The sequence below is a fragment of the Talpa europaea genome, assembly GCF_964194135.1.
Source record: "Talpa europaea genome assembly, chromosome: 6".
Classification (NCBI taxonomy): domain Eukaryota; kingdom Metazoa; phylum Chordata; class Mammalia; order Eulipotyphla; family Talpidae; genus Talpa; species Talpa europaea.
This window is the reverse complement of record NC_140072.1, coordinates 6,097,871-6,124,766: the sequence shown is the minus strand read 5'-3', so window position 1 is coordinate 6,124,766 and position 26,896 is coordinate 6,097,871. Positions and strand designations below refer to the sequence as shown.

At 43.4% G+C, this 26,896-nt stretch overlaps 1 protein-coding gene across 3 annotated transcripts in view; it reads left to right on the top strand.

The window, feature by feature from the left end:
• Window positions 1-26,896, top strand: part of NBAS (NBAS subunit of NRZ tethering complex) — a gene marked incomplete at both ends in the record, with an annotated part of 254,711 nt that overhangs the window by 193,944 nt on the left and 33,871 nt on the right. For all 3 annotated transcript variants that reach the window (XM_084235165.1, XM_084235164.1, XM_084235163.1), the window contains 3 exons: window positions 17,360-17,575; window positions 21,419-21,621; window positions 23,585-23,674. In XM_084235165.1, the coding sequence (XP_084091291.1) occupies window positions 17,360-17,575; window positions 21,419-21,621; window positions 23,585-23,674 (509 nt within the window). The remainder of the gene's footprint in view (window positions 1-17,359; window positions 17,576-21,418; window positions 21,622-23,584; window positions 23,675-26,896) is intronic.

The window sequence follows — 26,896 nt, the reverse complement described above, 5'->3', positions numbered from 1 at the left end:
GGCCTTCCCCACCTCAGCCACCCTACGTTCACCACTGCAGGAAGGGATGGTGTCTTTTATTCCTGATTCTTCAGTTCCCAGCATAGTGTAAAGGATAGAGATTTCCTAAATGATTGATTTAACTACTGCCATAGATGCCAATTCTACTGCCAATTCTTAAGACTTTTGATCTCTGATAGCCTTAACAGCCATAAAATTATTGGGAACCCTAACAAATGTTTATTTAGGTTGTATCCACTGATATTTATCATACTACAAATGAAAACCAAGAAATTTTAGAAATAGATGGGTGATAGGTTGGCTTGAATAACATATTTTATTTATTTTTTTTCTTTTTTTCTTTTTTTAAATAAATTTTATTTTTATATTCCCCATACAATTTCAGCCCCCCCATATTTTAATGAAAATAGCTATATTTACAAAAGAAAGGAACAAGTGATAACCATTTTACATTATGTCTGGCTCTGTAGGACAGAGCTGCGTTCTCATACGTGTTTCTACATTCCAAATTGTTTTGCTTGAAGAAAATCCAGCCATCCACAGTTACGAGGTTGGAAAGGGAGAGGTATTTTAATATCCCATAATTTTACATAGTCTCTGATACTACCTTGGCAAATCGTTGTTACTTAAAGACTAGTTGCAATGTGAAACTGAAGCCATATCAGTGAACCTTTTTATTTTTTAAAGATTGATTTATTTATACAAGCACTGGGTACAGTCAGAAGCGCGGGAGGGGGGTGAGAGAATTCACCAGAGCCAGAGCGGGGAACAGAACAGGCAGACTGAGGAAATACACTGCTGAGGGGAGCAGCGGGAGAGACAGGAGAGGTCTGCGCGCCATGTGGGACCCTCGCCGGTGGCCGGGGATCAAACCGGCACTGCAGAGGCTGCGGGCAGCTGCACCACCAGGGGAGGCCCTCAGTGAACCTTATTATAATATGTTTAAACCATTGTCTAGATTGCACATTGAATGGATCTTTTATCCATGTGTGGTTTGTGATATATTAGGTATTTGAAAAATAGTGGTTCACTGAGTTGTGCGGATCATCTAAATGTTGACACATTATATTACCATCAACAATACTCATGCATGAAAATGAACACCCCTCTCATCAGACGAGTCTTTAAGTATCGGGAAGCTGTTGAGCTCACAGTGGCAGATACAGGTTTTCCAGAATTCTAATTTTTGTGTGAAAGCTCAAATTTTATCATTGGAAACAAATGTTGTAAGTTGTTTTCCTTGAAGTGACAGGCTCCTTTGTCCACTTTGGAGACAATGTCTGCCAAATGTGCAAGTTTGGAAAACAGAGATTATCTATGAGTTGTTCTCTTAAGCAAAAATGGTGATGTGTACAGAAAGCAACTACTTCAGCTCCTAATTCAGTCACGCAAAGGCCTTCTCTTTACCACGCTTTGGTAATCGGGAAGTGCTTTATGTCTGTATCTCAGTTCTTCACAGAGAGAGAGAGGCCAGGCATATCCCTCCAACAGTTTCTGTCGATTGGAGTTTTCTTCCCACAAGAGAAAGATGAGATGTGGACAGTGGACTTTGTTACATTAATTGATGAGGCTTAATAACAAAGCCCCTTGCCCGTGAGGGAAGGATGTCCGGGTTCGGTCACAGCCTGGCCCTGGGGCCCCCGTGTTGCAAGGGTGCCCCTCTCCTGCCTGCTAGCCTCGTGTTGCATAGATCGGTGGTGGAATTCAGCCCTGCTTCCAGAATGCTCTGAAAAAAATTAGAAAAGCACGTGCTTCTGACCCCTGTGGACAAAGCAAAAAAATTCATTCTTATGCTATTTCCCATCTCAAATTTTGCTCAACTGAATTGATGATTAAAACTTACCGGAAGCTAAATGAACACATGCCATGTGCTACAGGTCAGCAGCTTTAAAATGGCCCAAATTTAAATTCCCATTATTAAACTGTCAGGGAAAAATTGCCATTCTAAAGCCAAATCCTCTCGCCCTTTTAAAGTCCAGTTACATCGAAACCCCAAATTCCGAAGTTCAACAAAAGGAAAGTCACAGACTGTTGCTCCTGGCTTCTGCTCTTAGACCTGAGTTAGGTGTGTGGGTGGCACCAGGTCCCCTCGGCAGAGCCACTCAAGCAGTAGAGCCCCTTGAGATCTGAAGTTAAACCTGCCTTCAGTTTTCGTGCATCTCATTTTTATTTTTTTTTTTTAAAGATTGATTTATTTGTGTATACAAGATCTGGGGTACAGGCCAGAGGTGTGGGGAGTGAGAGATTCACCAGAGACAGAGCGGGAAACAGAACAGGCAGACTGACCGAAGTACACTGCTGAGGGGAACAGCAGGCAAGTCAGGAGAAGTCTCCTGTGCCATCTGGGTTGCTCCCTGGCTGGCCGGGGGATCGAACTCGTGCTGCAGAGGCTGAGGACAGCTTCATAAGGTTGCGTCTTAACCCCTGTGCCACCAGGGAGGCCCGTGCATCTCATTTTTAAAAAACTGTAAAATAACAATAGAAAAAATAAAATTTCATCAGCACTAGTCACGTAGCCTTGCACATTACTAAGCGGATCACCAGCCCTTCAATGGCAAAGCAAAACAAGGGGAACAGTACTTACCCCTAAGTCTGTCCTGGTCATCCAGGCTGCACTGATGCCACTGCAGATGAACCGTCTCCCTCCCCCTGCCTTGTGGCCAGCCTTCCAACCAGCTGCTGTAGCAGTGCGAGACAACGTTTATTATGACGTTAGTCTGTGTTGTCAGCCCTGGGAAGTAAACAAGTTTTTCAGTATTTTAACAGCAGTTAAGAAAAGCAGGGCTCAAGGACGTGAATTAGCTGCTCCAGTATCTCAGGAGCTAGAAGTGACAGTCGGGGTTCACATAGAGGCCTGCTCCCCAAAGTCTTGCTTTCTGCTTCCTACCCGGCCTGAAAAATTTGGCTGCAAAAGCCCATCTGGGGTGATCATGATTCAGTTGGCTTGACTGACATGCTGGAAACACATTCTCTGTTTATGCTTGGAAAATTATTTCAAATTGGCTAAGGTAGTAATTTAGTAAGGGAAGGAAAATTGGCCAAACGACCATGTGAGCCGTCCAGTCATAAATGATAATGCCTCTGCTCCCGAGGACAGGACTGCCGGGGGGCTGAGCTGCCGCCTCGCTGCAGCCCTCTTCATAATAAGTGCAAGGCACATACTCTTCCTTCCCGGGAAGCCCGTGCGCTCTAAATTCACAGGGGGTGGAAATCTTGGGGAAGACAGAGGAATAAATAAACAATCTCAGAGTAATGTGCAGCAAATACCAAAGCATATTTTAACATGAAAAAAGCACCCGGAAGAGGAGCCTGAAACTAACCTCTCTTCTGAAATGCTCTGCTCTCTCCAGCAGACTTCATGGTTCTGCAGTTATTGTGCAGCTGTAAATCTTCAATAGTGTGGGCTCCTTTACTCCCTTACTCTCCATTCCTCCCATAAGCGCCTTCCTCTCCTTGAGTTCCTTTTGAACTTACAGAGAGATTTATCTCCTAATTGCTATTTCATAAATGCTTTTTTTTTGGTTATCACGCAACAAAAACCTTTGTTTCATAAATGCTTTCTTTAGCCTGTGCAGGAAGGAATTAATTATAAAAGCCATGCCCTCTCCTCTGGGCTAGTGCCTACTGCTTTTCAAATATTGCTGTCCAAAGGAAGACCTCTTAGCCCTCCCTGGTGGTGCAGCGGGTTGACCGCCGCGCTGTGAAGCTGTCCACAGCCTCTGTAGCGTGGGTTTGATCCCGGCCGGCCAGCAAGAATCCTACATGGTGCAGCAGACCTCTTCTGCCACGCCCGTGGCTCCCCTCAGCAGTGTATTTCTGTCGTCTGTCTGTTCTGTTCCTGCTCTGTCTCTGGTGAATCCACTCACCCTCCCACGCCTCTGGCCTGTACCCAAGCTCTTGTATAAAAAAAAAAAAAATTAACAAAGGAAGACCCCTTCTCATTGCAGCCAACAGGAGGCCAGTTGTTTTCTGCCTACTTGACAACCAGATGGAACTCTTTGTAGATATGCAAGCTAATAAATCACAGGCAAACAAATAAGCTAATGAAAGATCTCTAATTGATACGGCAGGTGACTCATTATGTACAAGAAGGAAGGTGGAAGAAGTAGTCCAGTCACTAGGAGGGATGGAGCCAGGAAAGGCCAGAGAGGTGTCTGAGCTGAGTCTTAACAAATGAGAACATTTGTCATCAGATGAGAACGTCAAGGGAAAGATTAGGAGGAGAGGAGCATTCCAGACAGATTTAGCAGTTTTAATAAAGGCGTGAAATAACTTAATACCTTCAGTTACCTACAAGTAACGGTATAAACAACGAGGCTAGAGGCACGAGAACAGACTTAGTAATGAAAACTCTTGTGTTTAAAGGGTTAAACACAACGGGCTTAGACTTTATCCTGAGAATGGATCCATTAGATAATAAATTTTAAACCAATCGTAACGAGTCAGATTCCCACTTTAGAAAGATCACTTTGGGGCCTCCCTGATGGCGCAAGGAGTTAAGCACTGCACTGTGAAGCAATCTTCAGCCTCTGCAGCACGAGTTCGATCCCCGGCTGGCCAGAGAGCTACCTACATGGTGAGGCAGACCTCTCCTGACTCTCCCGCTGCTCCCCTCAGCAGTGTATTTCATCAGTCTGCCTGTTCTGCTCCCCGTTCTGTCTCTGGTGAATCCTCTCACCCCCTGCATCTCTGGCCTGTGCCCCAGCTCTTGTATGCATAAATAAATAAATCTTAAAAAAAAAAAAAAAAGATCACTTTGGTGGTGGGCAGGGAAAGGAATAGAAAGCAGCAGCCTGAGGACAGGGCATGGCACTGTGAAGGCTGTTGCAGTATCTTACCAGAGGGACAATGATACCCAAACAGGGCCTGGACCCCCAGAAACCCTGGATTTATGATGACTCAACTAAACTACCAGCAAGTCTGCTGTGTGTATTTATTTTCCTAATGCATTTTTATAAACACCCTATCAGAAAGTTCCACATGCTAGTCAACCTTCTATTAATCACCTAGCAAAATTCCTTAATCATAGTAGAACCAGCTTTTTTATTGGGTACACCTGGTCTGGTGAGGGATTTTCCCGCCACCCATATGTGTGGAACAACAGGGAAGATATGGCTGCTGCTAATCTGCGGGTGCTGGACATTCCCACTAGGAGAAAGAGAGAGGAGTTTCGGGCCAACACCGACCCAGGAAAATCTGGGAAACTTCATGTATTAATGTTGTGGCCTCTCAACACACTGCATTAAATTGAACTGTTTCTTAATAGATTTCAGCTGCGCTCAGTTTTTTTAATGGCAGCTGCAGGGAGACCCAGCTTTGCAGTCAGGCCTCCCTGAGACCCGTCCATTGTCTCCTCTGTGCCATCATAAATCACTGCGCAATAAATACAAATCACTGTTAGAATTTTTTTAGGCACAAGTAAAAATCCAATTAAATTGGCTTCATTGATCAAAATATTGACTGGCTCATGTAACTCAAAGGTCCACAGTTGGGGCTGACTTCAGGGCTGGCTGTTTCAGCAGCTGGTGGTCATCAGGAGCCAGTATTTTCCCCTCTCCTCTCTGTCATCTGTGGGGTTAGCTTCATCCTCAGTGACTGGGGCTACACCACTTCCTAATTCACATCCAGCTAGATGGATTGAGGGAGCTCCTGTAAGCTCCAAACAGAAACTCTTGGCTGCATCACCCCTGAACTAATCCTGTGGCCGCTGGCAGGCCAGGTGCTGGCTGGCTTCAGCCAGGACCACCTGCCCTCAGCACAGCGTGAGATGCACTCACCTGAAATGAGAGACCAGCAGGATCAAACCCTAGAGTCGCACTGAGTCAGTCCTGTACCAGCTGCATGGTCAGCTCCTGGTAGGCCGAGCATTTCCTGATTCTTCTTCCTGTCTCATTCTTATCTACAAAGTCAAAAAGTGACATTTGAATTCCTTTCAGCCCCCAAATCTAGCAACAGTTTAGGTTGATTTTGATCCTAAGTAGTTTTAAGGGTTGGAATAAGATCTGGATTTTCATATTACTTGGTTTGATGTAACTGCAATGGGCCTACTTAAAATGATCTTCAGAACAATTTGTGTTGTGTATCACATGTCTGTGCAGTAGAAGACTTTGAAGTGGAAAATATGAATCTTTTAGGTATTGTTAAAACCTGTTTATTCACAACAATGGGTAGTAGAATTCAATACTGATTATAGTCACATTTCATCTCATGTCTAACAATTCATGTCCTTCTCCATTAAGATAAAAGGTGGCCTTCAAGCTATTCAAAAACTTAGGAGTATATTATTTTATGTCACTATTAAAAGTGAATAGTAAAAAAGATAGGGCTACTTATACTTTGCTGAAGAATGATATTTCTGTGGTTATTGTATAAGATAAAAGGCAAAGACAAAGTAGCTCCTTTTTCTTCCATCATATGTTTTTGTCAGATAGGCAATTGATACTTAACGTCAATATATTTTTTGTTAGGTATATATAATTGAATGTGCCAGCGCACATTCTTATTTTTAAATTTGAATATTTAATTTACTGTTAAAAGTTTTAAAACGTCAATTTTCATTTTCTGTTGCCTGATACTTAAGATACTATTTCATAATTATCTTTCGACATTTTAAGACAATGCTTAAAATGCCTTGCTAAACACTGAGAAATGTTTAGCATTTGAAAAATGAAAAAATGTTTAGCAATGAAAAATGAATCTTGTAAGGTTCCCGATCAGATGGCCTTTGTCATGTAGGAAGTCAACAATGAAATCCAGTGCATGAGCAACCTTGGGTGGCAGCAAACAGAGAGGGTAACTGTGCTGCTGTTGGTAAAATAGAAAGTGCTTTCCTTTTTAATGAAGTCAGTTAAATCTAACTTAGATAATTTGATACCTCATTTGAAGCCCCAGTGTTCACTGGCCCTTGCAAGTCATCTTTGGAACAAATTTGCAGGTGTTTTACAAACTGAGTTATAATCCATTAGTGGGTCCTGAAATTAGAGTGTTGTGATCTGCATTAAAAGCAAACAAAAAAGAACACTACCTTGTGGATTAAAAGGGAAAATATCAGAATGTATGACAGTCGGGGTTGTGTTGTTTCATCAAACTTCCCCATAAATAGACTCAGTAAGTCTAGTAAGGATACAGGATTTTGCATTTTTGAAGTAACACGTAGTCGATTTCAGTACAGGCAGTCTAGAAATCACACTTCAGGGTAACTGTGCTCCAAAGCAGTGGACTTGAAGCTTTCTTACTTATGTAGCTAAGAGAATGTAAAATAATGTACGTATGTTGAAATAGGGGGTTTTGACGGACTATGTGGCTTTAACTCTGGATCTTAAAAAATTTTGGAAGCTGCTGGGACAGCTGAAAGGCACCTGGTTTCATACCTCAGGGGATGTGCACACTCTAGCAGCTGGCAAGACAGCATATTGGTGTCTTTTGATTATTTTATATTCATCATTAAAATCCCAAAATACCTTCTTTTTTCCAAATTCCCCACCCCCACCCCCAACCTGTCTAGATGATTGCAGGGATCTCTTTACCTGTCCCTCAGCCTCAGTCCCAGGAGCCACCTTCAGCCATAGCCCATGTTCACTACTGGCTAATGATTTGGTCACTTGAAATCTGTGAGTACCCAGACCTTATAATAATGGCGTACACACCTCCATGGCCGTTAGAATTAACCAAGAGAAGTGGTGCAAGGTATATGTTTCTTTCTACCAACACCTCTGCCCTCTCCAACCCCATAAATAGACTCAGTAAATCTAGTAGGGACACAGGATTTTGCATTTTTGAAGTAACACTTAGTCGATTTCAGTACAGGCAGTCTAGAAATCACTTCAGGGTAACTGTGCTCCAAAGCAATGGACTTGAAGCTTTCTTACTTATGTAGCTAAGAGAATGGAAAATAATGTGGCTGTTCTCTTATGGACTTGATGCCTTAGTCCACTTAGACTGCTTTAACAAAATGCCACAGCAAGAAATCAAAAGAAAATTCACTGCTCACGGTTCTGGAGACTAACGTCCAAGAGTAGGTACCAGTGTGGCTGAGTTCTGGTGAGAGCTCTCTTCCTAGTTCATACTTGTGCCTTCATTCTGGGGTCACACAGAAGAGACCAGAGATCTCTTTGGAGCCTCTTCATAAGGGTACTAATCCCACTCACAGCGTCTCCACCCTCTTGGCTACAGCACCTCCCAAAGGCCCCGCCTGTTAATACCATCAACTTAGGGGTCTAGGGTTTCAACACAAGCATTCAGAACATAACACTTAGTATCTGAAAACATTTATGATAATTTTAAGTGAATATAAAGGACAATGTAATTTCCAATATTTTGAATGTTGACATTTAAAGTAAAATTGTTTTGTGGCTCTTTCTGCATTCAGAGTAATCTACATTAACATAACGATCTGGCATCTACCATGGCCCTTTACAAAGTACAAGAATAAGCACATCTTTGGCAGTTACAAAGATTGCATCTTCCCTTTTATTCAAACTAGTCCTACTTCATTTTTTTGTTAGCAAAATAAAGTCAGTCCTTATTTGAGTTGGTACAGGTATATTTTATTCAGTGAAAACTACGGCAGCAGGGGAGAGAATACACATAAACGGAGCCAACTTCACAAAACAGAAGGCAGGAAACTTTTTAAATGATAGGATGTGTGCTAAAGGAAAGTCTCTGGGCCATGGGCTTGGTCTGTGTGGCCAGGCCATCTGGGTTGGCTACTGACATTTTTCTGGATGAGAAGCAAACTTCTCTCTGATAGAAGATTCTTGTACAAGCTAGAACAAGGCCCACCTAGAGTTAGGCCCTGCCCCTTCCAGAAGGGTTGGGACCCCGGGGCTATCTCTTTGAACGTTTATATTTCAGAGGTGACTTCCAGGTCCCGGACGAGATAAGTGTGTGGTAGGAGAGGGGCAGAGGAAGGATCTAGATTTGCAAGCTCTCTAAAGCCACTGCTCTAAGAGGCCTCTGAGGCCAGTTGGTCCACTGACCAAACTGTCTGGGGTTTTGGCAGCTTTAGGCTTTCTCCGGCAAGCACTCCAGGAGTGAGTGCACTCATCCTGGAGACATGCCCTTAAGTTGCTAGAAGTCTGTCTAGAATTTGAGCAAATCTCTTAGTGAAAGAGTTTGAGCAGAACTGTTTTTGCCAAGTTTGTGCAGTTCACTTTCATGTGATTTCATCATAAATGTGGCTTTTTTTTTTTATACAAGAATCGGGGTACAGGCCAGATGTGTGGGAGGGTGAGAGGATTCACCAGAGACAGAGCAGGGAGAAGAACAGGCAGACGACAGAAATACACTGCTGAGGGGAGCAACAGGCGAGATAGGAGAGGTCTGCCCCGCCGTGTGGGACCCTTGCCGGCCGACCGGGATCAAACCAGCGCTGCAGAGGCTGTGGACAGCTTCACAGCGTGGCGCTCAACCCTCTGCGCCACCAGGGAGGCCCTAATGTGCCATTTTTATGCATAAAAATCTCCTCTGAACCAAAAATAATTACATAAATAGAAATCCACATTCAAAGTTTTTCTTGTGACTATGAGGCTATGAGGTTTTTTGGAAAAAAAAAAATCTGTACAGTTATTGTTTCAATTATTGCAACATATATTTGACCAGAACAACACAAATGTGTTTAAATTTTTTATATTAAATCTTAATTATCAAAATAAAATTGTGTTTTAAATGTGCCTCTAAAGGATGTTGGTAAGGATTTAAACATTTTTAACTTGTCTGTGTGCTTTGGAAGACTGTCACTTATTACTAGTTGGAGGTAGCAGCCCACATCAGTTCTTTGCATTTTACCTTTTTGTAGATAATGAATATTTTAAAGTGATGGGAAAGGAGCTTTGTCATAGTAGGGCCTCTCGATTTTTTGCATGTCCTGTAAGTCATCAACCAAAGCTCGCATGGCCATCTATTATTAACTATTACTCTTAATGATTTATCAACTGACAACTCAATTAGTTCCTTCATAAATTTTGTTGAAAGCAAGAACTGGAAACCTTGTGATGTGCACAGAGAAATGTGCTCTCCAATCAGTGGGGTCCTAGCGCACACTGCTGCTCAGAAGCCTCCCTTTGTTGGGTCTTCTGGAGCATTCTAGGCTCCAAGACCATGTATCAGTGTTGGGATGAGGGAAAATATGAGGACAATCTGTCTTGAAAGAGGAGGGAGCTGAGAAAGAGAACAAACTTCACGCCCTGACCTCTAGCATGTTCTCAAGGTCAGTCTTAAGAAAGAACATTTAGAAAGGGGTTACCTTTAAACTAGCTCCACCTGTGTTCCCTTCAAAAAGGCTGGTGTGCTGGTGGTACACACAAAGCTTTGGGGAGCATTTTTGCAGGTTTAGCTTATAATTCTGCCACATTTTATAAATACTTTAGTTAGGCTTTCCCATGACAGTGTATGTTCTTCAAAGGTAGAGGTTGTGTCTTAATTTGCCTTTGTATCCCCTGAACCAAGACCAGGCCTTTCATGGTAAAGGTTTGTGTTTTTGCTTGAGGAGGAAGAGGAAAGATGGGAAGTAGGGCGAGTTTTTAAATGCGAATCAAAAAGAGAGGTAGTCTATACTTCGTTAGTCAGCTTTTTTCAATCAAACCAACTGTGATGTTAAAAAATCTATTAGGATTTCCCTCTTGGTTTTCCCATTATTTTAGATAGTTGCTATTAATAATGTTAACTGCATGTAAACCCTAATTTTTCTACCTGACTCTGTAGGTAGCAACAGCGTTTTCTTCAATTACCTGCTGTTTGCTTAATATCAACCTTATCTTCAAAGTCATGAAATGTTCCTTTGACAAAGAAAAAAGACATACTTGCTTTTCATGATTTATCAGCCTGAAAGTCCATGCACATGATTCAGGTGGTTTCAGGGAAATTTGAGTCAAGTTATTACCTGAAAATGATACTGCTGATTGTGTCACTGCTGCTTAAGAGCCTCCCTTTTGTGCCTCCCCAGCATGAAGATGATAAAGAACAACCTGGCACTCAGGCCCTTCCTGGGGCTGTGTCTTCCCCTTCTCCTGCTGGCTTTCCTTGCGTGCTTCGTTGCAGCCAAGCTCACTTGCTCCCAGGTTCCCCACTCTCTCCTTTGACTTCATGACCTCTTGGGATTCTTCTTTTCCTGTCTCCTGAGAGCTCTCTTTGGAAAAAGCTGCCTTCAGCAAACTTGGTGGCTGCCCTGCCCACTTGTGGTCAGGACCAAGTGCCCTTTGTAAGGCCCTTGGTGGCATCTCATATATACCCTGTTGCAGTCTTATCACATTTCTTTGTAATGTCTTTTTTTCTCCCTTTCCAACTGCATTCTGACATACCCAGGGGCAGAGACCTAATCTAATTTTGTCTGTCGCCATAGCCCGGCCCAAGGCATGTCTATAGCTGCAGTCAGTGGCCGTGTAGGGAATGAATAGACTAAGAGGCATCGGTAATTTCATGTCCTTATGCCTCTTCCGGCATGACTTCTGATGCCCAGGGACTGCTGTCATCCCGTGGCATACATCTGCTGTTTGTTTGTTTCAAGTCATTGTAAGGGTCCTTTTGCAATTTTCATCTCCTAAGGCCCTTTATAGGAATAGGACACTGCAGAGTCAAGGCTAAATTGGAACGTTTTGGTATATTCTGGAACTCCGCTTGCTAGGGACATATTGAGAACATGTCGCTTCATCGTACTTTGAAAGGTTCTTTTTTCCCGTTTGAATGTTGATCCACAGTTGTTCAGTAATTTAGCAGCAATTTTGTTTGTCTACAATGTGCTAGACATTGTACTAGGTGTTAGGATACAGAAATTTAAAAGCACAATCTGTGCCCTGCAAAAGATCACTGTTTAGCCAGGAGGGTATACAGGTAAGCTGATGACTGCAATGTGGTGTGATTCCTCCTTTGACACAAATTGGAATATTTTAGGACTGTCTTGTGTGGTCTGAAACATGGGGAACTCGGAAGGACAGCAAAGAGAGGCTTGAGGAAGAATGGCATTTGATTCTCGGAGAACAGAAGTTTCATATTTTTCTTCGAAATAAGATTCACAATGTGCATTGAAATGGGGACTGAGTAGGACATTGCTATGTAATTGTCTTTGACCCCCACGTACCCCCGTGCCTTCTGAACGCCTGCACTCCAGACTCGTAGCTACCCTGGCATCTGAGGACATTTCTAGTTTAGTCTCAGATCTTCTTTCCGACAGCCGCTCTTTAATATCATAGATCAAGGGTCAGTAAACTAGGCCTTACAGGTCACCCAGCCCACTGCCTAAAGTAACATGGCTCTTAAGTAACGTTGGTTTATAAAGCTCTTATATATAGCTCCTAAGTAACATTGTTTTTTTCACATTTTTATAAGGGGTTGTAAAAAGTAACCAAACAGAGGTGTGACAGAGCCCATATGTGGCAGCACAACCCAACATTCTCCTTGCTGGCTTCACACCAGTGCTCTGTCTAAACTGAGGTCCTCACTCAGGCTAAAACATCTCTCGTTAAGTGCCCTCCTTCTGCAGCTCAGCTCTTGCTATTTCATCTTTTTGAAATGTTGTCCTTCATCCATCCTCTATTCATTTAACACATTAGGCGTTTGTTATGGGAAGTCCTGGAAATGGAACAGTGGCAGCCAAACAGTAAGTAAAGAGAAGCGCAGTGTCAGTTAGGAAGCAAACTTAACACAGAGTAAGAGAAAAGAGTCACATTGAAGGTGGGGAGTGCTAGCTTTATAGCGTGGTCAGGGAAGCCCTTCTGATTAGGCCACATTTGTGCCATGCCCTGCAGGAAGTGCAGGGGCGAGCATGAAGCCACCTGGGCATTCCAGCAGAGGGACCCACAAGTGGAGAGGCGTGCGGTGATGGGGCTGTGCAGCAGGGGGAAGGCAGTGAAGGTGGCTGCAGGTAGGTAGAGTCTGCGTGGACTTGGGCAGTAGGCCGCGATGACTGGTGAATGTCATGAGTGACTCCTAGATTTTTCCCACTTCCCACCATCCTGTCTCCTGTGCTGAGCATGATTTCTTCTAATCTTGATTTCTTGTTTTTTTTTTTTTTTTTAAAGATTTTTATTTATTTATTCATACAAGCACTGGGTACAGTCAGAAGCGCGGGAGGGTGAGAAAATTCACCAGAGCCAGAGCGGGGAGCAGAGCAGGCAGAAGGACCGAAGTACACTGCTGAGGGGAGCAGCGGGCGGCAGGAGAGGTCTGCGCGCCATGTGGGACCCTCCTCTGGTGGCTGGACAGCAGCCGGGGATCGAACCGATGCTGCAGAGGCTGCAGGCAGCTTCGCAACCCCGCGCTCAACCGCTGCGCCACCGGGGAGGCCCCTGATTTCTGTTTTTTAATCCCCCTTTTCAATAGAACTTGGAAAGTAGATCCTCAATGCCTATTTATTGAGCTATAGAGCAGTTGAGCCACTTAGAGATTTTTTTTTTTTTTTTTTTTTTTTGTAAAATCCACCCTTTTAAAGATGAACAATTACCAGTTGCTGTTAGGGAATAGGTTAACAGAATCTGTGATTGGTTGTTATCCTAATGATGTTCTGAATGCCGTGCTTGGGTGGACTTCCACAGTGAAGGTTCAGATTGAAAGTGTCACGTGATTGGCTGCTAGGAAAGGTAGCTCCGTGGCTCTTTTTAGCTCTGGTGCATTTCGCCCATCTTAGGCTCCATCACAGAGAAGAAATTTACAGGAATATATGTATTAGCTATAGTTCAGTATTGAGCTTATAAATCTTAATAGGCTTCTTAATCTCATCCTAGAGTCAGCAGTAACTTATTTTTACAAAGTAAATGGTGACAAGCTTAAATGCCAAGTAAAATGCCCAGTCAAATAAGAGCCTTTTTGTCTTTTATCATAATATCACTCTGTTCTAACATCCAGCTCTCAGGAAAATTACAGTTCATTCATCAGGTGTTTACGCTCTCTATGCTTAATACGTGTCAGCTTATATAGTGACTTTGAAAGAGCGCCAAAAATTGGAAGACATAAAAACTTTTCTGGCAAACCTGGTGATGAGGTCAAACAATTTAAAGTTTGAAAACTTCACTTACCTCTGTGAAAGCACAGACCTCAGTGTGAGGCCACATTCCGCAGGGCAGTCTGCAGGGCTGTGGGAAGCCGGCCACATACTAGGGTGCTGTGCGGAGGGCCTGGCGGTGGGTGCGCCGTGCAGGTCGAGGGAGAGATGAGTCCAGGATCAGGATTGTCTTGGGATTGAGACGCGACTAGAAATTTGCCTTGGAGAGAAGAGAGAAAACAGTATTTCATGGAGACAGCAAGAGAGTCCTACCTGGTCGTGATGGAAAGTCTGTTGGTTGGAGTTGAAGGTGCGGGCCTGGGCCTGCTGGGAGGCTAGAGGGCTCAGGTACCATGCTGGGGAGTTTGAGGAGCTGGTGAAAATGTTTTCCTTAAAGGGAATCTTATGATAAATTTACTGGGACAATAAAAACCCGAAAGGCGGCAGATGGCCTGTGTATTATTTCAGTTGGTCAAATTAAATAAAACCCAGTTTCCATTTAATGGAGCCCTTACTATGGCTAAAGCATTTGCTGATTCCTTTCCATATCATCTTTTAATTTCTGCAAATGACACTGTGCTCTACATGACATTTTTGCACATTTTACAGATGAAGGAACTAAGGCTTGACATGTTACCAAGTTGCCTAAAATTACCTAGGTCTTGAAAACTGAACATAGTGCTCCTTCTACCCTCATAAACCTCAGGGGTGGTGGGCCATGGTGGTCAACTTTGGAGAGCAAAGATGGCATCTGTACCGTCTAAAGGCACGTGGCCCTGTTCCTCCCAGGACCATGCTTCCTGCAGTGAAACTGGCTGCTCTGTGCCTGCTTGCCTGCAGGTCAGTCACACAACTGCTCCATGCCCCACAGTGCGCTAGGAGAGTATAAACATTTGGCCAGCTGGCATAGCACACAATTCTGAAGCCCTTCTATCTTGGGGATACAACTGTAAGTGATGAGAAAGGAAGAGTCGCTGCACTGTGTTCTCACTTGCCCAGCATTCGGCTAGTGCACATGCCATGGTGGGCTGCAGAGGAGGGAGATGCCCAGTGGGCATCTGATGTGGTGCCATGAAAGAAAGCACTGCCCAGATAGCACGGGGTCTGAGTCCTGGCTCTCCTCACTCACATGAGGCACCCAGATATGTCTGCTCATCTCCCTGGGGTGCCATCTTCCCATCCCCTCAACAATGAGCTACGTTTTGTTGTCTTGTGTTTCTTAATCACAGGAAGGACTCACCGTGTATTTGGAGGGAGAGACACTAATATAATTGACCACTGAATGGTGCCTTCCTGGTTTTTTTTTTTAATTTTTTAAAAAAGATTTATTTATTTATTTTATACAAGAACCGGGGTATGGTCAGAAGCGCGGGAGGGTGAGAGAATTCACTAGAGCCAGAGTGGGGAACAGAACATGCAGATGGACCAAAGACACTGCTGAGGGGAGCAGCGGGCCAGGCAGGAGAGGTCTGCTGCACCATTTGGGGTTCTTTCTGGCTGGTGGGGAATCGAACCGGCGCTGCAGCATGGACAGCATGGACAGCTTTGCAGCATGGCGCTCAACCACTGTGCCACCGAGGAGGCCCCCTGATTATTTTTAATGCCATAGTTGTGTGAGCTGGTGAAGAATGAGGGCCACAGAACTTTGATGCTGCATTTGCTAAGGCAGCACCTAGTTACAGTTCAGTGGGAAAGGTGCTTTCCTAAAGATAGCTCTTGGCAGTACTTACACGGGACTAGGAAAATGTCAGTTGTGTACACTTTCAAACATCCAGTCTTTGTGGAGTGACTTGGAGGAAGTTGATGGTGTGAGAGGTGTGGCTCCTGATGTGGTCACATGGCTATAGCCAGTGACAACAGTGACGGACTTTAAGATTGACAGGAAAGCTAAGATTTTTTTCCCTGCGACTATCTTTTTTTATTTAAAAAAAACCAACAACACAAAGTTCTTTTAAAGCTATAGTAAAAATGTGCCTGAGTAGTTGATAGGAGGTTAAAATTCAGGATCCAAAGTCCAGCAGGTTCTGAAAAAGTCCAGGATGACTAGAGGTGTGTGGTTCTTCCATCCAGATAGGTTACCTATAGGGCAAGAGAATTGGGTATTTTTAATATTGTTGGGAAAATGTAATTCCTGGATATCTAACACCATGCCTAGCACACATCAGAATTGACTTTTAAGTTCTTGGTGTGTGTGTGTGAGTGAATACAACATTGTTATAAAAAGTTTGAAAAGCTGAGAAGAACAAAATAGTTCTTAATTCCACCACTTTGACGTCATAAGCACTAGTCTTTAAGGGCTTATGTAACATTGCCGTCACTGTTTGCATAGGTATTCTTGGCACTTTCATGAAGCATTATACAGTATTCTGGTTTCCAAAATTTAGCATTTTATGGTAAGTGTAGCGGCAGAAATATATGTACTAGCAGAGCAGGTTCTTTATGACCCGAGCAGACGGGGGAAGGAGGAGAGAGTCCTAGAGAGTCCTCAGTGGCTTTTACAAGCTTTTATTGGGATTTACCGGGTACATGGCAGGTAGGGGTGCTGGGGGGACCGGGAGGCTGGTAGGCCTCCCAGCCCCCAGCAAGTCTTCACCCTTTCTGGGCTCTCTGGCCTTCTCTCGTGGCCTTTTCTCTGATGTTTCGTGGTTCTTACCTCTCTGCTTCTCGTGGTTCCTCTTCTGCTGGCGTCAACGTGACGCTGCCGTTAAAAGCCCAGCCTTAGCCCAGTGAATCCCATCTACCTATGCCCACACCCTATTCCAGGTGCCTGCCATCAGGCATGCATTCGGGACCACAGGGTTCCATCATCTATCCTAATGGCGGGAGGGCAGAATAGCCTGATACTTTACCTTACCCTACAGTAAGCATTTTCTAAATTTCTATACTGTTTTTATAATTCTAATATTGATGACTACAAAATATTCTATTTAGTAATTTATCACAGGCAAGTTATCAGTTTCTCTTGTTATCAGTTAGAATGCTTTGAAGTTTTCCTTTGCAGGTCTTATTTCAGGTACATTTTCAAGCCCACACTGCTTTTCTTTTCAATTATTTCCTTTTAATGCCCACAAATGGGAAATATGGGTATAGAAATGACGCCTCATTTTGCATTTAACCAGCAATTTATTTGAATACTAATCTCATCACAGCATCATTGACCTTGGGTATTAGTATTAAAAAAATCTGTATTTACTCATTAAATAGGCACATAGTACTTCACTCTTTGTTTTCTTCACAGAAGAAAATCAGTTTATTAATTGGTTAAAGCTGTATATCTTAAAGTTTCATTTTTGTTCTTATTGCCTCAATTCCTTATTAAATAGTCCGTGCAGACCACTGTGGGGCTGGTTTGTCTCACTGTTCTTTATTGCCTTTTTTTTTTTTAAGCTATCAGTGGAAGCACGTCTAGAGATGACTGGGAAGGCTATTAAGATGGTCAAACATTTTATTGAGAAGCCAAAGAAAAGAAACTCAGAAGACTCTGAAGAAGCTAGTGATTCTAAAGTCACCTATGCAGATACCTTGACCCACCTGGAGAAATCACTTGCTCACCTGGAAACACTCAACCATAGCTTCATCGTCTCCCTGAGGAACAGTGAGCAGGTACTGAGATGAAGACTCTTGCCAGCTGCTCGCGCCCTCGCCTCTGTCTATCTGTCTTTTCATTTATGCTTTAAAACTACATTCGTCATTCTGGTAGGGTTTTCAGCCTTCCTGATACCCGTGAAAATGGTGGTCCAGCCTTAATCATTAGCCTCTTCATTATTCCTTATTGTCAACTCAGTTGTCACTTTGCTGAAAAGGATTGTAGATACTTGGGGAGGAAGTCTTTTTTTTTTTTTTTAAAGATTTATTTTATTTTTACAAGAGCCAGGGTACAGGCTAGATGCGTGGGAAGGTGAGAGGATTCACCGGAGACAGAGTGGGGAACAGAACAGGCAGACTGACGAAATACACTGCTGAGGGGAGCAGCGGGAGAGACTGGAGAGGTCTGCTTGCCATGTGGGTTTCTCTGAGGTCAGCGGGGATCGAACCCACACTGCAGAGGCTGCAGACAGCTTCACAGTGCTGCGCTCAACTGCGAGCGCCACTAGGGAGGCCCAGGGAGGAAGTCTTAACTGCAGTTGATACTTGGAGAGCTAGGAGGTGAGAAGGCGGGAGGAGGGGAGCCTCGGTTGAGCCCAGGATGGTTTCTGGGAGAGATGGAGTGTTTGCTGAGGCTGAGAAATGATAGAGACAGTTGTTTTTAGCCTTTTCTTCCAGCTCATAAGTGTTTTGTTCCCCAACTGAATAATGATGTTTTTTCCAGAAAAATTCAGAGTAGCCACCCATCCCTGCTTCAACAGTCTTTAAAAAAATGTAAACTCCTTATCCTGTTTTTATATTGTGTGTTACCAATATGGCTTTATTATTGATATGAAATCTTCAGTTGGTAAGATAACAACCATTAAATATTTATTCACCATAACATTAAAAATACTGTTCTGAGTTGGTTTTCAGTTGAGAGCTGTGTGGTATCTCAGAAGCACTCCCAAGATTTGGGCCGTCCATCCTGAGGTTGGAGGGCTGGTCTGTTAGGACACGTGAACCCCTCTGTGGCTTTGGGAGCTGCTCTGTGTCACGATGGTTGTGGTGCTGGCGGATATGTTCTTTTCCGTACTTGGGAAGGCGACAAATCAATAAACAAACGGTTTTCGTATCACTGCAAACAATGTCTAGATCTATAAGTAACATTCCGTTTGCCCCCTTTTTTTCTTTTTCTTTTTATTAAGCTAACATTAGTTTACAACACTGTAGATTCCAGGTATCAGCTTCTCCCTCAGTCACTGTACCTCACCCACCCACCACTGAATGTCCAGTCACCACCCACCACCCACCAGTCAGCCTCCATCCCCACTCCTGCCCACTTTTGCCCCTCTGGAGACCATTCTGTTGTCAGAGTCTAAGGGTTGGTTTTTGCCGCTGAGTGAAATCATATGGTATTTGTCTTTCCCCTCTGACTTAATCGCTTAGCATGGTTCCCTACAGGCCCACTCACCTTGTCTCAAATAGCAAGAGTTCCTCTTTTTTTCAAATGGCTGCTGTGTTGTTCTCTCGCATGTGTACTTGCTGCATCTCCCGTACGCAGCCATCCCTCAAGCAGCTCTCCGGTGCTTCCATATCTTGGCCGTGTGGGTGGCACCACTGTGAACAAAGAAGTGCGTATGACTTTTTGAATTAGTGCTTTCATATTCATCAGGTAAATACCCAGGCGTAGAAATGCTGGATCACATGGTAGTTCTCTTTTTCATTTTTTGAGAACCCTCCTGTTTTCTCTAGGGACTATACCAAGAGTGCACAGGGCTGCTTTGGCTCCATATGCTCGACCACGCTTATTATTTCTGGACTTTTTGATAATAGTTCTAACCAGTGCGAAGTGAAATCTCATTGTGGTTTTGATATTTCCATTTGCTGTTTAAATGCCACGATAAATGAACCTATGAGTAGCTAGTCACCTCCACTTTTATTTTTCTTTTTAGATCTTACATGTTTATTGAATTGTAGTCTTGGCTTGTAAAAAGATTATATCCCTAAGATCCATCAGTGGAGAATGAACAAATGGAAGACTTCAAAATCTGTAGGAGACACATAAATGCAAAACCCTCTTGGATAATAGAAGGATTCAAAAATTTGATAGCACTTTTATTTCATTTTGTATTTTTCAGTGACTATAAGCTTGTCTAATGAATAACTTTAGATAATGGCATGAGCAATATAGAAGCCTTTGCGGAGAACAAATTGGCTTTACCAATCTTGATTTTATCCTACTGACATTTACAAGGCTATAATCCGTAATTATAGGAATGAGGGTAGAATCTGAATTTTCTAGTAGAAGTAATTTATCTTTATTAGTATTAAAAGTTCTAAATACTTGTCTTATTATTTTAGTCAAACATCCTTATTCAGATACAGAGAATTGTCATTACTCTCCTTAAAACAAGTATTGTCTTTCAATGACTAGAATAGTGTGCATGGGACCATGGGAGTTATTAACATAAACAGCAGCTTGTTTCATGAAGCCTGTGATTTAAAGGAACCAAACACCTCCCATGAGTGCCTGGCAGTCAGAATGTGTCTGGTCCCTGGAGGAGAGAGTTCTGATCCTAAGCTGGACATTTGGTTATTTTAAGGTGGCTTTCATAGCAAACACTGGAAATGACCTTCAGCCTCAATACATTCATTCCTTTTATGTTGAGACCTTGATTTTAACCGGTTGAATTATAAACCTAGTGAAAGAATATGTTATACACTCAAGAAAATGAGTCCCACTTCAAGGTCCTCATTCTGTGAAGCCTCGGCTCTCTCCTCTCTCAGTAGAAATTCTAGTAATTTCCCTAACTTACAGACTTTCAAAATTTTTTTAAATGGAAAGTTTCACAATGTGGAAAATAGCAAAACAAAATCTCATGAGCTTCACTTCCAGACTCCACAATTTTCAAAATGTGACCAGTCTTATTTCAAGCATGCCCCTACCAGCCCTCACCCTGTGGATTATTTTAAAGCAAATCCCAGTTATTTTTAATTTTATCTATGCTTGCTTCCATGTCTAGTTCTAAAAGATACACTTAAATATAGTTACAAATGCATCACTTTATCATTTAAAAAAGCAATAGTAGTTCTTTAATAGCATCAGATACCCAGTTAATGTTTAGCTTTTGGTTATTTTTGAAAGGTGAAACAGTATATTCACAATTACTTGGGAAACGATACAGAAGCTGGAAGTGGTACTAACAGTGGCCCATATTTGGTTTGATGAAAAGCAATAGTGTATGTGCTACTTCTTACATTTTTGTCCTCATGTTAGTTTTAACAGGACATTAAAGAGGAACAGGCATTGTGGCTGGGCGGGACGGGGGGTATAGATCTGTATTCGAACCCCAGCCCCGTCGGTGACAGCTATGCGACCCTGGGCATGTCACTTCTTTGGTCATCAGTTTTGATAAAATGGAGCTAATTAAAACTCCTTTGGGGACTATGATGAGCATTAAGCTAAATACCTGGGTTTGTACAGGAGTGCTGGAAAGAGGAAAGCTGTTATGGGGGTGTCGCACCACAGCAGTGAAAGGATCGTGCACCAGGGAGCATCGCTCTGTGCCTGGCTTATGCCTGAGGACTGACTTTTATGTTGTCTAATTTTTGCACGATCCCTCGCCCTCATCCTCACTTTACAGACTGAAATTTGAGAATCGCAAAGCTCCACTAAACTAATCATCAGTACAGTGAGGATTTGCACTCAACGCTGGTGACCCTGAGCTGAGCTCCTAGCCCCCGCTGCGTGTTCTTCCGTGTGCGTGTTGTGGGTTGTGATTTATTTGTTCTGAGAATCTTTTAAATGTGTTTCCCTGTACCTGCAGATACAGTTCATTTTTATTGCATATTTAGGTGTTGAATACCTTCTCTTCACAGGAAATGCTGCAGAAATACAGTAACCTCTATGATCTGTCCCGATCAGAGAAAGGGAAGGTTCACGAGCAAGCTGTGGCCATGTGCTTGGACGGTCAGCCTCTGCGAATGATCCAGCAGCTGCTCGAGGTGGCCGTGGGCTCCCTTGACATCTCACCCAAGGACATAGTGCAGAGTGCAGTCATGAAAATCATTTCTGCGTTGAGGTAAGCTCTAGAACAGTACTGAGGACAACCTGAGGTGATATTTTGCCAGTAATCGTGTTTGTTTCATCGTGGTTATGAAGATAAAATATCAGGCATGTAGAAGCATTTTATAAACTACAAAGTACTTTATGAATGCGAATGATAGATTATCATTAGATTTCTCAAAGTCTTATGTCTTAAAAGACCCTGAGGTTGGAGCTCCGGGGAAACCTTTCGTCATTAGCATTGTGTGCGGTGTGGGAAGAGACTTCCTGAAATAATTGGGAAAGATCAAAAGGGCCGTGAGCAGCCAGTCACTGTCGCGTGGCTTCTGATCTTGCCTTTCCTGCTCCTCCTTTGTAGCAGTGGGGAGAGGTTCCCAGACGCTTCTTTTGAAGTACACAAGGCAAGGTTAATGATATGCTGAAGGAGTTAGACATCTGTTAAGTGTCTAAGGACATTATTTACCTGAAATTAATGGCATAAAACCGACAATGGAGAAATTCCAGTTTTATGTCATCTGTGGGTGTCTTGTAAGAATGCACCCACCAGGATTAGGAAAGACGGGAAAGTTAAGCTGAGAAAGTAATGAGGCGTCAAGTGCTTTCAGTGAATAATGCAATTAGGCCAAAAGATTTAGTTGTGTTTAATTTATTCTCCTTTTAAGTATTCTTTGTAATTCTGTATTGCTCTTGAGGAACTTTTTGATTAAATACATGTCAGTTTTCGGCGGCTGAACTGAAATCCAATGAGCCTTTATCAGTTTAATTACCCCCGCCTCATACAGCATTCACCTTAATGCTCTGAGGTGTCCGGGAGTTTTAAATAGAGCAAGACATAAAGTATTGTCATATTTTTTAGAAATAAGAACTGCTGAATTGATGAAATATTGTCCTGTTACTAGCGCACGTGGTGGTGGGGGGGTGTAAGTCTGCTTGCCTCTTTCAAACCATGGCAGAGAATTGTTTGCTACAGATTGTATCTTTAGTTTCACACTTGACTTTCGGTTGCTTTTAAGTCCGGATTTAGATGCTCATGAAAATAAACATCTGGCAAAAACAGTGCTTTGATTAATTTAGTTTATTTCCTAAAAAATTCACATTTCCTTAAATGTTGAAATCTGGTGTGATGTTTTTACATATATAAACTCCTGGCATGGATTATACCTCCCTCCCCTTTCTTGCTTCCAGTTCTACTACTAAACATTTGCTTCTAATCTAATAAGTGATTGTACTTAGCACATGGGGGACTCTCAAAAAATGTGAATGAAATCTTTCAACAGTGGAAGGAAAGGGAACTTCAGGAGTTCAGCTACTTCATTTCTAAGGGAAAAGAAATTGCTCTTGACAAGCATTTTCCTTTAGAAAGTTAGTAAAATTTAGTAGGTGAAAATAACAGGCATAAAAATAATGGAATCCAGCAGTTGGTTTGAATCATATGACTTAAATTATTCAGAAAATCCATCTCAATTTTTTTTCCCTGTATTGAATTGATGAATTTTCAAAATTTGCTGAAGTCTCAGACATACAAGGCTGTGAAGTGGGAGTGATCATAGTATGTGTCTCGTGGGCTTTTGGGGTTAAATGGCAGAAAGTGTGTGAAGTGCTAACGCTTCCTGGTACCGAGTAATTTCAATGGAAGTAGTTGTTGTTTTAATCCAGCTGGAGAATTTAGATGATTACATATTTAATGTCTAAAATGGCTCACAGATTTAATGTTCATTGAATGGTTTTTGAATGACAAAATGCAAGTAGATTTTGTTATTCTCCTGAGAGGAAAACCTCCTGAGAGGAAACCAAGTGTTTCATTTCTGTGTCCTCAGCACACTCAAGGGTGTGGCACATGTGTGGCTTGCCTATGCCACAAAGACTGAGCCTGCCGCCTGCCCCGCTAGAAACCCAGCGGGGGCCGTGAGTCTGAACACCCTGCTTGTGTCTGAGGCTTCGCCCCACTGTTCTGAAACCATCTTGCTTTCCCTTCACAGCGGGCACCCTGCTGACCTCGCTGGGCCTCGGGACCCACTCCAGGTCCTGGAAGGTGTTGTTGCAGCCGCCCGTGCCAGTGTGGACAAAGGGTAAGACTAGAAGTTTCCCTCACAGTGTCAGAATTACTTCTAACATCCATAATTATGAAGCTTCTAAGACTAAGAACATTCCTGGGCATTTCTGAAAGGAGAGCTGAGGCTTTTTTGTGAGTGAAGAGGCACAACGCCTGCAGACATGTCTCCTTGGGGTCCCCTCACCCCATCCGCTCCAGCAGGCGCTACCTCACTGGAGAACGAGGTCGCTTCTTACCTGCCTCCAAGGGAGGTCTCAGAGGAGAACTGTTTTGAGCTCCTTGAAGGAGAAGGCGTTCACGACTCCAAGAGGCTGACTGTGTTATGTGAGTGTGTGTGATTTGTTTTTAAAGCTTTATACATGTTAGAGTTGTCCTGTGTGAGGACTAAGGATCCGGGCTTTGTAAATCCTGAAAGCTGTGTGTCTCTCATGCCTGTTTTATTTATTTTATTGAGCTAGCATTAGTTTGCATCATTGCTTGTGTTTCAGAGGTATGGGATCTCCTGCCTCTGGTGTTCCCACACCACACCCACCGCCAAAACACCATGGTCCTCCACACAGTCCATGCTGCTCCCCCACACTTACTTCTCGGCCCTCTGCCCCTCTGGTAGACTTAGTTCTTTTGTCCGCTTTCTAGGGTTCTTAGTTTTCTTGCCAGACAGAGGAAAATGTTTCATTCAGGTGTGGTGGTAGGGACAGGACTATTAGCAGCAACAGACTCGAAGTTAACAGGCTTCCCAGACTTTTCCAAAAGCCTTGCGTGTGTCTGATAGTCACGTGAGCCCTCTCCCAGCGTGGTCCTTGTGGTGACAGTGAGGGGTCTGCCCTTCTGCAGTGACCTTGAAGGTCGCTCATTACTTGTCCTGAAGTGACCGCTTACCCTTTAGGAGGCCCTGCCAGGCCTGTGTGCCTCTCACCCCGCTCTTCTGACACACCAGGCCTCCTGCATTCCCAGCCCTGTAGCACCAAAGAACACTGCCTGCCAGGGCATGTTTAGATAGTCAGTACTGTTCACGTCCATCATCAATATTTGCGTTCTCTTGTGCACGCTTGATTGCGCTCTCTCGATCTCTGTCTCTCTCTCTGTCTCTCTCCCTCGCTCTCTTTCTCTCTCCCCCCCCCCACACACACACATACTCTCTCTCTTTTATATAAATATGCATACACAGAAACAGGCACACACACACACACACACAGTCATGCTCCTGGTTAGCCTGCCTCAGCCCCGGCTGGGGGAGGGCATGGAAAAGTCCGTGTGTGTTAGTGGCTGCCACCATCCCTGGGCCATGGCAGCCAGCATATGCTGCTGTGAGCTTCCTTCTTTGGCTTCCTGTGTCGGAGCAGACACTCACTCCTGCCTCGCGCGTGGGGGCCCCATCCCACCTTGTCTCCTGTGCTTAGTGTGAGTCGCGTGATGCTGCAGCAGCCCGGCGGCCTCCAGGACTGCGGTTGTTCCCCCGCGACACCTTCCTGCTCCGTCTACCCCCATTCTTGCCTCCAGACATCAGGGTGAAGTGTTCTGGGGGTTGAACTAGTGTCAGAACCCTCTTAGAACATCTGTATTAAAAATGAGATTATGGTAATTAATTAAACTCGTACATATTAAATATGAAGACTGAATGCTTTCTCCCCTTATTTATGCACATCTATAATAACTGTCACATCCTATTTTGAGAATACAATCAATTTCTAGTTTGTATTAAGGATTGCTTCATTAGGTTAAAGGGGAAAAATAAGTTTAAAAAAATTCAACAGGTAAAATGATAATGTTCTAAAATAAAATACCGGTTAAACCAGGAATTAAGCAGATGTGGTCACACATTTTAAAAAACAACCATGAACTGCCATCACTCTGCCAACATCTATGAAATGGCTACAGCATCTCTTTTAATCCTCAGAGCAACCTCAGGACACAGATATCATCTTCATTTAACAGGAAATGACGTTCAGAGAGTTAAGTAACATACCCAGGGTCGCCCTGGTAAGGAAATTCTGTGCATTCTCGTACCACAGCTCACCAGCTCTGCTGTAGAGAGCCAGCCAAGGCCGTTTGTGGTGCTTTCCCCACAGCATCGTGCACAGGACCACGTGGGGATCCTACGAGCTGCAGGGTTGACTTGAGTAGGTCTGGGAGGGGCTTGCAGGCTGCATTTCTAACCACTCCTCAGTGTTCCCGAGATCCTGGGCTGCAGGGCAGTGGCAAAGTCTTAGGATATTACTTCTGCTCTCTCATCTCTTCCCCCAGCTTCACTCTGCCTTGCTCTTGATGCCTTTTCTACTCCCCTTTTCATTCTTTTTCCTAAAAGAAATGACCCACAAGCCTGAAACAGTGTTTAGTGATTCTCATAAAGATGTGCAGGATTAAATCCTTTCAGAAAGCAGGTAACTAAAGTGGAATTCCTCCATGCGCTCTTCAGAAAGGAAGACCTGTTGCCTTCAAAACTATGAAGTATTTTAGTTCTTGTTTCTTTTAATTGCTACTTAAGCACAGTAGCAGCTTCAGCTTCATTAAAGCTTCATGTGCATGGAGCAGTGATAGGTCATCCAGGCTTCATTGAAGTCTGATATTACTGGGGATCTCATCCCTTTCAAAATACAGGAAAGACCAAAAGAGTGAAAGAAAAGAGGAAAAAGCCCCCTAGAGCAAATTTAATCCAATTTCTCCTTCGTCTTCATGTTCTGGGAGGCAAAGTGAACCCTCAGCTGTTCGCTGCACCCACAGTGCCTGCACCTGAGCCTCTAACAATGCTGACCCACTGAGTGCTCACGTGTGGCCTTAATGGTGACCGTGCCGGCCCCACAGTATTTCTGGTGGCCACCGAAGCCACACTTGTGACTTCCCAGCCACCATTTCTGCCTCATTACAGCAAAATGTGCCTTTGCTTTTGTGAATGTCCTTTCGTACCATATTCCATATCCCAACATCACCATCTCAAATTCAGATAATGAGCAGGTTTTCCTTGTCCTTGTTGCTGTTCTTTTCTGTTAATAGAACCTTTTGTATATTTCAGGTGACTCTAGCTTTTTGGGTCAAAACTAATTGTGCGAATGTGTGTACATTTCCTTTAGTAGTTTTTGTTTTTTTTTTAAATAGCATGCTAGGTTCCCCTGTGCAATATAGTAACCTCTCCCATCTGCCCCCCAAAAATCCTCATTATAGGGGGAAGAGTGGGAGCACATGTTACTGCATTTTACATAATGATACTATAATTTCCACCTTTTATCTGTTCTATAAATTT